General features: G+C 32.1%; 2 protein-coding genes across 2 annotated transcripts; one reads left to right on the top strand and one right to left on the bottom strand.

Annotated features, from left to right (window-relative positions):
• Positions 1 to 324: 324 nt before the first annotated feature.
• LOC105787078 (uncharacterized) lies at positions 325 to 2,355 on the bottom strand. The gene has a single exon (XM_012613525.2). It carries the CDS (start codon positions 2,353 to 2,355, stop codon positions 325 to 327), a length of 2,031 nt encoding a protein of 676 aa, XP_012468979.1.
• Positions 2,356 to 6,040: 3,685 nt separating this feature from the next.
• LOC105786091 (B3 domain-containing transcription factor NGA4) lies at positions 6,041 to 7,027 on the top strand. The gene is made up of 2 exons (XM_052628159.1): positions 6,041 to 6,531; positions 6,623 to 7,027. The coding sequence occupies exons 1-2, from the start codon at positions 6,162 to 6,164 to the stop codon at positions 6,637 to 6,639; spliced, it is 387 nt and encodes a 128-aa protein (XP_052484119.1). The 5' UTR covers positions 6,041 to 6,161; the 3' UTR covers positions 6,640 to 7,027.
• The last annotated feature ends 5,503 nt before the right edge of the window (positions 7,028 to 12,530 follow it).

Here is a 12,530-nt window from a genome sequence, read left to right as displayed (position 1 = left end):
TTTCAATATCGGAGGTAAAAGTCAAGTGGTAATGTATTAGATAAGATTAGAGGCAGGTGGGCGGCCACGCCCATACTCATCCTTATTTATTCCTTCGATATTTTTCATTTTTCATTTTTGCTTTAATTTGGATGGATGCTGCATTTAGTTACGGGTAGTATAAAAATAGCGGTGATAATAAAATTGGATATTATGACAATATTGTAATATGAGACAAAAAATAAATTAAACGCACTGTATTGCACCTAATCGCACATTCAAATCTCACCTCATATATCGATTGAAAAAATAGAGAACAAAAAAGATCGAAAAAAAGTGGGTTGATTATGTTACTAACATATAGATATTACAGATATAAAAAATCTTATGTATGATGAAACCAAATTTTCTTCTAATCTCTTTTTTCTCCATTGATTTAACAATTCTCTTCACCACCCTAAGCTTTGATGCCGTCTCCTTCATTATTACCCTTTTCCCTGAATACTCAATCACTGATCTTAGAGTTAATGCCAGTTCCACGCTTTTAGCTTTCACAAGCCTCCACCGTCTCCTCATCCTCAATGAACGTATTGCGCCTGAAATTTTCTTTTTATATGATTTCCAATAACCCTGGAGTTGGATATTTACTCTCCCTCCAACACATGCGGTCTCTAACTTTAACTTCAAACCTCGTACCAAATCGACAACTGCTTTACCCTGTTCTGTAATAAACCGTTTAATGCCTCGTGAGTTTTCTAATTCTTGGTGCTTGGCTGCTTTGTTGGATTGTAGTTTGCATATGGCCTGGGACACCAATTGTTTTAACTCAGGGTGTTGGGCCATGACTGTCGGAGCTGTTGTTTGAAGAGCTGTCAGTGCTCCTTCTTTTAGCAATACATTGCTATTGCTGTCGTGGTTTGCAAGATAGCAGATGAGAGTTAATCTATGGCACTGTAACTTTTCATCACCGTCGTCAAGTAATAGCTTGATTAACAATGGTACGCCGTTCGATTCGATTATCCACTTCGAATGCACGCAAGAGAGGTAATTATTTGGGCAGATAAACTTTTGCAAAGCAATAGAAGCTTCCATTGCAACTTCCCGGTCCATATCGCCTAGTCGAGCCACCAGTGGACTAATTACTTGGCACTCTTTCGCTGAAAAAGACCTTGCCAATGAACCGACTGACTTGATTGCCGGAATTCTCAGTTTCATGTTGTCGAATTCTTTGATTACTCTCAATAGCTCATCGACAACTGCCTTTGCAGCCGGAGAAGAACTCTTAAAGGTGGAATGTCTAAATTCATTATTTGATTCAGCGATGGCTGTAATTTCTCTAATAATCATTAAGCAATTGTATTGTAATTCATCTTTTTCCGTTTTCAACAACTTAGCCAAGCATAGCATTCCTTTTGTCTCCGTCAATGTCTCACAATTTGAAATGCTCCCTTGAACAAGCATCCATAAAGCCCTGGAACAACTAAGTTTCAATTTCGGATTCCGTTTAGTATCATCTGCAGGTGACAACAATGTAATCAGCTGCCATATCACATTCTCTCTGATTAAAGCGTATTCCTTCAATTTTGGGTTATGCTCTGCAATGCCGGTAACCAAATTGGCTGCTTGAATTTGATCAGGCATCGCTGATGTTCTTGATAAACGACTTAAGATTGTAGAAACCATTTCCTTCATAATAACCCTTTTCCTTTCCTCCTCGTTAGCTAAAAGGCAAAGTGTTTTGACAGCCATGATTTGAGCATCCAAAGATATCTTCTCTTTTAAAAGCTTTTGTAAAGACGGTACCCCGTCTTCTTCATAAATAATGTTCTTATACTCATCGTTTTGCTCAGCAAGTGATGCCAGTTGTTTCACCGCCCGGACGCGATCTTCCAATGCACGCCCCATTTTGACTGCGGCGATGCAAGACCACACCTTAACCTTAACTGGTTTCTCGTACGTCGGCGTCGAGCAACTTTGGGGCATGTAGATGGAAAGCAGCCATTTCATATCGCTGGTAGAAGCATTTAAACAGTTGAAGAGCTCCACAAATTGGGTTGCATAGCTGCAGGTAGTGAAGAGTTTCCACAACAGGTTTCCGCGCTTGCATTTGTGGACAATGGAGAGGGCGTGCTCAAAGCCAACCTTAACCTCTTTGACTATGCAATGAAGTGGGCGCAAGTAAAGGGAAGTATGAGGTGAAGTAACGAAACAAAGCAGGGTTTTCAGCATTTGCGATAGTCGACAAACTAACGATACCAAATTGGAGACTTCCTTCTTGAACGACTTAGCCTTGGTCGCGGCTGTGCAAACATCATCCCCTAACGATATCAAATCCCAGAGTTGCTGAATCTGTGTTTTGGCCTCCCAACTCAACATTGTTTCAGTTCACATTGCTGACAAGCTCTTTTTTTTTTGTTCGACATGCTGGTTCTCTTTGTTACCGTTTCGTTTAAATTTAAGCGCCTAAGGTCAAAATCAAGCAATAATGTTGCTTGATATTTTCGCCACCAGTCAATGTCATAGCTTGTCGGAGACGATCGCACAACGGCGTTCGAGAAAATTAAAGAAACAACAAATACCCACTTTTTTATGTTCTGGTGAAGTGAAAAAGGCCCACTTGACATGTCTCCATATGATTTTGTCACATTACCGTCTTGGTATATGCCTTCTGGAAAGTCTGATGTTCGATCGCGCGATTGTTAGGTTGCGCAGTATAGCTAAATGTTTAATTTGAAGAAGTTGCAGAACTCGAAAGCAACTTTTAATTTTGTTTATTTGTTTTTTGGATCAGCCGTTCATTCCGATTAGACAGCTTTTTTTCTTTTGTGTTTATCAACAAAATACTAATACGTTTATTTGTCGTCATGGGAACGAGCATTATCAATGTGATTGTCGGGGAAAAAGAAGACGGCGACTCAAGAAATCGCGCGCACTCGTGCGGTACCCTTATCGTATCGCAAATGCACACAATAATGGACAATTAAAGAACCATTAAGGCAAGCATTAGAAACGAAAGTGAATCATAGCAAACAAATCCAAACACCGCTAACTTTGAAATTAAGTTGTATAATTTTATAAATGTTGCTTATTTTAATAAAGTTTAAAGGTGTAAAATGTTTTAATATTTTTTATTAAGTTTTTTATTTTGAGTATTTGAATTTTTAAAATGCAAAAAAATATTCTCAAATTTTAAAAAAAAAATTAAACTCATGTTTTTTTTTTGCACTAAATTAGGTATTTGAACAGCTAAAATACATAAAAAAATGCCCTTAAATTTTTCAAAAAAAATCAATTAAGCCCCTACTCTTTTTTCTTTACACTCAATTGGGTAATTGGACTGCCAAAATGCATAAAAAAAAAAGCCCTCAACCTTTAAAAAGAAACAATTAAGCTCATGTCTTTTTTGCACTCTAGTTTTATAAATTTAAATTTAAATTTCTAACTTTATAAGTTTTTCTTTTTTGCACTCAATTTCTAATTTAAAACAATTAAGCTCTATATCTAAGTAACTATAATTGGGGGTTTAGTATTTTTAGGTGTGGCCAACTAAGAGAGAAAATAAAAAAAAAACCATAATTAGGGTTCTTTTAGTTGGATATTTCAATTTGGAGCTTGCTTTCCAAGCATGAAAGTGTTCTAGATTAATAGAGAAGAATACTTGAATAAAAGTTCTGTCTACTCAAACATCAATTCAAATTGATTGGAAAGTCCTAAGACTTTTTCTTGCGATTCCGACGCTATCCTCTGTCTTTTTATGTGATTTTTATAGGAATAAATCTCATCAAATTTAGTATTTGTATTTTCGAGCTAGGAAAATTTATCAAAATCTAGATCTAGTGACTAAACTTTTTTTACTTTCGATCGAATGATATTCTCCACCATTCTCTACGATAACCAAAATAAAAAAAATTGTAGCCACAAATTTGAATTATAGTTGCTAAAGAAATTGCAATTATAATCTCACAAATTAATATTTTGAGTACTTACAAAAATAAAATTTATTCGAATCTACATAAAAATTCACTAAATTTCAGTAAAGTATCTTTGTCACAATATTCTATATTTTCGACTAACCCATCCTTATATAGAATAAAAATCACAAGAGTTTTGCTAGAATAGAAAAATAATATTTTAATAGAAAACTTAGAGTTTCACTAAAATTCTAGTGTGACAAGTGACACACACGTTAGAATTTTCAAATATAAGTCATTTGAATAAGATTTAAAGCCTATATATTTTAAATAGATACGATATAAATTTTACCCAAATTTAATTTGATCTGACTCACACTTACTTCGTATATCTTTTTCTTCGTACATCGATAGATTTGACAAATCTATTTGCTTTTTGTTTCTTGCAAACAACATCATTCAATTTGATTAGCAAGCTCTTGAATGTATTTGACAGAGACAAGTACCATTCGCCATTTGTGTAGATGGCTTAATGAAAAGCACCAATAAAATGTTTTCTGCCATTAAAACATGAGAAGAGTAACAGAGCTCAACAATCCAAAGAAAGAATTGTATTACTCAAATTCATAGAATTAAGGAAAAATATAGAAAAGGTGAGAAAAATAAGAGAGAATTTGGAGATGAGAAAATAGAAATGACGTTGCAGAATAAGCATAACCAACTATTAATTCTCTTTCTCTATAATTTCTTATACAATTCAAGTTCAAACTCATCTATCCATACACTACACGACGACCCAACCTGATCTCATGTATGAATGAACTATTACTTCCATGCTAATGTGGCTTCTGTTATTGGTTTGTCGGCTCGTACGCTCCTTGTTGGCTCAACACGTTCATCGTCTATTTTCACATGTATCGCTTGGGTCCCTTTAGAATGATTCACTACAAACGTAAAGATTGATGGGTCTGAAAAGGGTAATATTCCTATTGATATGCTTACGTAAAATTCTTTTGACAATACCTGCTTCTTGTTTTCTCCAACCCCATTAGTCTGCAACTGCATACAAAAGCTTTTCACCAAAAAAATCATACAAATTTGTTGATCTTCCAATTCTGAACGCACGTCGCACAATATAGGTTCTTTTTTGGCAAACATCGCGCGAATACATTGCTAGATCTCTAAGAACACCACCAAGTCTCGCCGGACAGGACAAGGTAGGTCCCATGTTTGGAAGACAAGTTTCTAAACTTCTATGATTAATATTTTAATCATTCAACCGCTAAATTTATTGATATAATTATACTTATCATGTAAAATTTCAAACTGATTCATTTTATGAATTAATATTTATTGAACAACCAAAAGCTTTTTACATAAAACAAATAATTAGAAAATTTAAATTTATATCAAATTTGATATGTGTTGAGTAATTTTCTCTCGTATTTTATTAATGAGAACATTCGGGTATTTATATACATTATTACTATTCACAACATGACCCCACTGTTCATGACTCGACCCCGTTATTCCCAAGACTGACATTCTGAGCGGACTTCAAGCATGCTGGACACGTGTTTCACTTTGGGTTGCCTGCTAGACCATGCGATCTCCCTTTTACGAGCTCCTTAAGTATATGCGAATTGAGAACGCGACCTTCCATTGGTTCGTGCGAAGTCTCATTACGAGCTAGGTCCGCGAGCTCCCCTCATTGTCCTCTTATGGTTTGCCTCACACTCAATTGTCTGATGGGACCTATTTAGGTTGCAAGTAGGCGACCTGAATTATCTGGGATTCGGGTTGGTAATTACTGATGTATAACAATATATATGATTTATATAAATAAAATATAAAATATAACGGTTGAATCGTTAAAATATTAGTAAAAAATATATGCGAAAGGATATAAAATTATTTTAATATTAATTTTACATAAGATTCACTTTATTTAATATATTATATATAACTTTGCACATTAAGAATTGACTTTTGAATAGAAAGTATAAACGCGAGTCACAATAGAAAAAACTGTAGCAATATCGCGCTACCCATCGCCATTCGCCAACTGACAAATCTTTCCACCCATTTTTCTACTACTTTATAATTAAATAAACCTCTGATCCTGGACGAAATATAATACAAGTCGCGCGGTTGGGCAGGAAAATCGAGCGCCCCGGTACCCACAGGAGGAAACTAGGCATTTCTTTTTCTCTATATTAAGCCTCATCGTTCCATCTAGCTAAAGTAAAAAAAGCTTGAGGTTATTCATCAATGGCAACCATCGTCTCAAAGCGTCTTAGGAAGACTGATATTCAGAAGCGAATGACGATCCCAAGCAAGTCCCTTAACTGTTTCCCTGCTTTAAGTGGGAATGAGCATATGGTGGATTTTGATGTGAGAGACGAGTGTGGGCATGTTTGGAAGTTCCGAATTTACACTCGTAAAAGCAACAATAAGTATCGGAAGCCAGTTCTTACCAAGGGATGGCGAGAGTTCGTTTGCAGGAAAGAGCTTAGTATTGATGATAAAGTTGAGTTTTACATGGATAAACAACAAGCTGACGGTAGTGCTGAGTATCGTGTCACTGTGCAGAAAGCTGTTAAAGTATTTGGTGCCATTTTTGCTCATAAACCATTTCCCGGTGAGGTTTCAAATGATATTGTATAATCTCTTGGTTAAAAATGTTTTGTAAGTACACTGATTAGTTAACCTTCTCACCTCTGATTTTGTAGCATTTCATAGTTTGTGATTGCGTTTAGCTTTACTGCCTTTTCGCCCGTTGTTGATCAAACTCATCATCCCACACAAACAATCCAGAGCTTTTATATTCAGGGCCTATAAGGTAAAATGAAACCAGAGCAAAACAGAGCACCAGCATCTTGTGTTGGGTTAATTTACTCTTAAATTATTATGATAAAAATTTCCTAAAAAGTTAAAATTTATCTGAAAAAAATATTGAAAAATTATAAAAATATTCTTTTAAAATTAGTTTTATATTATTATTTTTGAAATTATAAAAATATGAGTTTAAAATATGGTTCAAGCTCTCATCTCTTCGCATATTTATTTTACTTGAAGTTTGAGGAACTTAGTCTCTATATATATCAGGTTTAAAATGAAAGTCCAATAGTTAGCAAATTCATATTCATTACAATATCATTTTTTATTACATAGTTATCAAGCGAGTATTTTTTTTATTTCGAATATCATACTATTAAATTTAAAAGAATAATTTTAATATTGGTAACAGTTAAAATTAAATTTTGAAGTATGAGAAATCTGGGAATTTCATTCTTGAAAATAAAAGTAAAATAATTAAATTTCAAATTTATAAAGAGTATTTGAATTTGGAGTATATTTTAATCAAAATATAAAATTACTAAAATTGCATGTTTAGAATCAACCTAGATAAGTAACTATCCAAATTCTTATGCAATTGAACATACATTTGTCCGAGTTTCCTAAAAATTTAAAATATTTAAATACGTGTCACTATTTCATTAACCGAGAATTTTCAACCTAATACATAAAAGTAGTAACAAAATGCATGTTACCAAATTCAAGAGTTATAAAGTTTAAGAAATAGATAAATATGAAAACTATACATAAACTATGGTTTAATGTGTAATTATATATATGAACTTTGATTTTGTGCAATTTTATACATGAATTTTTATTTGATCCAATTCTTGTAAATTATTAACACAATTATTGATATAATATCATTTTATGTTTATATAGTACACACATAAATAATTATATTTATCTAATATAAAAATAAATTGATGAATTTATTTCTTTAATGTGTAATATTAAATCAAAATTTAAATTTTAAATTGACATTTGAATGACAATTAAAATTTCACTTATATAATCACACCAAATTAAAAATTATATATATAATTATACATTAAATCAAAATTCGAAATCACCTACACTTTCTTTGCACTTGCAACTTACAATTTTGAACGGTTTGTCTCTGGAACGCGCGTCACCGTATGTTACTTTTGGCAAGCATCGCGCGAATACGTGCTAGATAGGACAAGGTTGGCCTCTTTGGAACTTTCTAAACTTATCCTTTTCTCATATTTTATATCCAAAATTTACATTTAATCTCTTTACCATAATTTAATCATTTATTTTTCTACCAACATAAAAAATAAGTTAAAATATATCATAAGTAATTATATTATTCAAAATTTAGAATTTAGTTTCTATGTTTTTATTTTTATTTTATGAATTTAATCATTTTATTTTTCAAAGTTCAAGTCTAATTGTTGTTGTTAAGTTTGTTAGTGTGATATTTTGAAATAAAAATACTCACTTAATAGCAATATAACTAAAAAATGACATTGTAATGAACCTGAATGTAACAAAATAAATTTAACAGTTAACAATTGACATAAATTTTGAAAATTGAAAAGTAGAGACTAAACTCCTAGAAATAAAAATACAGTCTTGAATTCTAAATTTACAAAAAGTACAAGAACTTATCACATTTTTAACGAAAAAATAAATCCAATATAATGAGTTGGAAAGGATATTTTTAGAAAAAAAATGATAATAAAAAAATACATATTATTTTTTTTTGGGAGAATAAGAAGGATAAAATCATAACTAGACCAGACGATGCCTAATCATTCTAGAGCAGTCATTATGTAGCCCTTGAAGAATTTTATCTAGGCCTAGAGGTTTTGAAAATGTCGTTGTTGCCAGTCCATCGACGACTCGATTACCTTATCCGAATACATGTGTAACTTGAATCATCCAAGGACGTTGAAATATATCTTTAATTACTCGTATCATGGCTGAGGGTTGTTACAAAATTAGTCCAGTTTGATCAAAAAATTTATTAAAAACTTATATAAATAAAAAAACTTAGTTTAATCAATTTTTCAACTCCATTCAATCAATACGTATTGATTTACTAGTCAATCAGTTGAACCATTTTTCCCAAATCGATGTTTCGGCCGATCCGAACTTATTCCAACAACTTTGGTTTTATGAAACATTGCTAGTTAAGACATTGACTTTGGAATAGCATAAAGGAAAAAGGATAAACAAGAGTTGTAATCAGAAACTGTAAGAAAACCGCGCTAGACACTGCCGAATGATAGATTTTTTTAGTGTTTTTCTACTAAAATTTACAATTAGATTTGTCATCTTGAACTACATAAAACAGAAATCGAAGGAAAATCGAGAAAAGAAAAACCTAGGAAACTTAGTAATTAAGGCACTTATGTTTAGGCTCTGAACTAGTATATTAGGTTGGGAATCTAGGTGTTGAGAAAATTTGATTCTGCATATTAATCCCCATTGTTTCCTCATATTTCATCATCATCAACAATTGTCTTAAATAGACTTAGGAAGGTTGATATTATATTTAGAAACGATTGATGATCCCAAGAAAGTCCTTGAATTGTTTCCCTACTTTTTCTGCTAATTTTCTGCTAATTTTCTGCTAATTTACACTCTTAAAAGGAACAACAAGATGTACCTGAAAAAGCCACTTCTTACTAAAGGAATAGGGTGGAGATAGAGCTTAGTGTTAGTGATAGAGTTGCGTTTTCACATGGAGAAATAAGTAGTTAACTTTATTTCCTGAGAAAATTTCCAATGGTTAAAAGAGAGAAAAGCATGAGTTAGGGTTTTGGGTGTTCTTCAAAGAACTAAGGTAAGAGATGATGAATTATCATGTCATACATGTTTATTTTCATTAACTAGCATAGAAAAGTTATATGATTTTAGTTTTAACTTATAAATGATATATGTTTTATATGAAATTGAAAAGAAAGAAAAGAAGGAGAGGATAAATTTGAAGGAAAAGGAAAGGAGAAGGCCAAGGAGTGAAGGAAGAAGAAAATATTACAACATCTCAACCTTTTTTTTGTAAGTACTACAATATTTTTAAATTATTTTATTTAAATGCTTATATTGTAATATGGAATTACTTAGAATAAAAATGTAGAATATATATTTATATTTGTAAATAGATAATAAAAGGAATTAGATTATGAAATTATGAAATTTGTAAAGAAAATTATTGGTGGAGAATATGAAATAGTATATTTGTTTGAGCATTAAGTAATGATATTGTGGTAAAAGTATACGTGTGAAAAAGATGTGATATTTGTGATTTGTGAAATTGGGACTAAATTGTAGATGATGGAGAAATGTGAAATCTTTTCCGAAATATTTATGTAAAGTCTTTAAATGTATGAAATTCAACTTTTACGCCCAGGTAGACAAAATTAGAACTACTAGGATATTAGTGGCATGCCATTAAGGGACTTTAGCGCGCTCTCCGATTATTAGCACATTAATGCTCTCCATTTAGCATATTTGTGATTTCTATATAACACTTTAGTGCTCTTTGTTCAGTAGTGCATAATAATGCACCTTTGTATTTGTTCCGTATATCCAGTGTGTTCTATAAAGTCTACTCTGGGCTAAGAATATGAGTTGTGAATAAAAGTGAAACATCAATGTGTTGGGGTAAGTTTGATAACTTACAAAAGGTAAGTTAAATTTTATTAAAGTAAGGTATAGTTGACGAAACTTGTATGTGTGTAAATATGTATTAATTGAATAAGTTTAAAATATTGTGATATGATTCATTTACCTATTTTTTCACCGACTTAACGCATTTATTTTAACGCGTAGGTACAATTAGACTCGAAGAGATAGAGTTGGGCTAGGAGATCTCTCATCTCATCACATCCTCAAGAGCTTCAAGAGCAAGTACCATATTTTGAATTAAAATAGCATGTACATAGGTAGACCAAATGTGTTCCCATGTGTTAGGGACTAAAATACAAACTCTTGAAATTCTATCTATTTTGTTTTTACTTGAAGTATTTTGATTATATATGAAATGAATTATTGAAACTATAAATATGTTTGCAAATGTGGTTTGCTAATATGATGATTATGATTGATTTGGAGTGGTTTTAAGTAATTTTAATATATTTTGAATTGGTCTTAAGTGTTGAGAAGAATATATATTGCAAGGGGTTTTAGTGAACTTTTAAACTGATTTTTGCCAAATTTTACCCAAGGTATCGATATTAAAGGGGGTATAGGTATCGATACCTAGGCTTTGAAATACAAAATTGCCAAAACAGTATGTGATTTTGGTATCGATATTTTTCCCCTGTTTTGAGTAGAAACAGTGTTAAAATCATATCCAAACATAATCTAACATCCAATAATGACCCCACATGTTTATATTAATAATTTTTAGTTAAATAAGTTAAAATTCTATGTATAAATGTTTAAATTAAATAGTGTCTAGCCAAAACCAATTTGGCACCAAATGTTATAGTCTTATACCGGGTCCGTACGATCGAACCGGGTATAGGGGTGTTACATTTATTGGTATTAGAGCTTAGGTTTTTTGATTCTTGGGTCGGGAATGAGACTATTTGTACATGCCATTGTGTATATTGATGTGATGAGATGAGATTTAATTATTTAATTGCGTAATTTATGAATATTGTAGAACTTAAAGATGTGAAATAGACCTCGTAAAGAGTCAAAAGATGAAGTAAAGAGTAGGGTGCCAAACCTTGATAGGGAAAGAGATCAACATAGAGCCCAAGCCCGAAGTGAATCGGTAAACTTAGAGGATGATAGGGAGCCTGAATTAGAAGAAAGAACTCAACCTGAAACTGAGCTGATACCACCTAGAGAAGAAATTCCAATCGCAGCCTTATTATAGACAATGAATCAGTTATTGCAACAAGTTGTAAGAACTAATAATGCTCCATCTGTTCCACCACCTCCTCCTCCTATTGTTTCACAACCATAATCATCTGCAACTAGTCATCGGTCTCTTTTGGAGAAAACAAGAAAATTTGGAGCTGAAGAGTTTAAAGGAATGAAAGATGATGACCCAGCTGAAGTTGAAGAATGGTTAGAGAATAGTCAAAGGATATTTGAAGAATTGCAGTGTACATGAGATGAAAAGTTGAAATGTGCAGTATCTTTATTAAAGGGTGAGGCTTACCAATGGTGGACCACTGTCATGAATATTCATCCTACAGAGAAAATTAATTGGAATTTCTTTGTGTCTGAATTTAGAAAGAAATATGTTAGTCAAATTTATTTTGAGAAGAAGAAAAGAGAATTTCTGGATTTGAAGCAGAACAACATGTCTGTTGCTGAATACGAACATGAATTTATTAGATTGAGTAAATTTAACACCCCGACCCGTGTCCGTCGCCGGATAAGAGTTACGAGGCATTACTAAACAAAGCACACATCCGAACAATTTATAAGTCTCTTAAATCAATCAAATTTTAAATCACAAAGCTAACATAAACTCTTTATGAATTAATCTATATTTTAAAACGAACATATATGTAGTCAAATAAATCATAAGCAAAAATATCAAAAATCACTTTTTCATAATCGGCACATCATGTGTTTACATTCAATAACTTACATTGACTGAATTTAATAGACTTATCATTTTATTTCTATATACAACTTAGTTATTAAAATTCAAATAACAAAACCAATTTACCACATATACCTTTCTAGTTTTATTATAACACAAGTCACTATTCAAATGGTCAAACCCAAATACAAAAGTGAAAATAAACTTGCTAATTTATATGTTTTAGTAAATATCTATTT

This window comes from Gossypium raimondii, chromosome 1 (assembly GCF_025698545.1).
Source record: "Gossypium raimondii isolate GPD5lz chromosome 1, ASM2569854v1, whole genome shotgun sequence".
NCBI lineage: Eukaryota > Viridiplantae > Streptophyta > Magnoliopsida > Malvales > Malvaceae > Gossypium > Gossypium raimondii.
This window is presented reverse-complemented; position numbering and strand designations above follow the sequence as displayed.

Bases quoted from the DNA above. Each gene is read 5' to 3' on its own strand.
- LOC105787078 (XM_012613525.2), bottom strand. From the start codon at position 2,355: ATGTTGAGTTGGGAGGCCAAAACACAGATTCAGCAACTCTGGGATTTG.
- LOC105786091 (XM_052628159.1), top strand. From the start codon at position 6,162: ATGGCAACCATCGTCTCAAAGCGTCTTAGGAAGACTGATATTCAGAAG.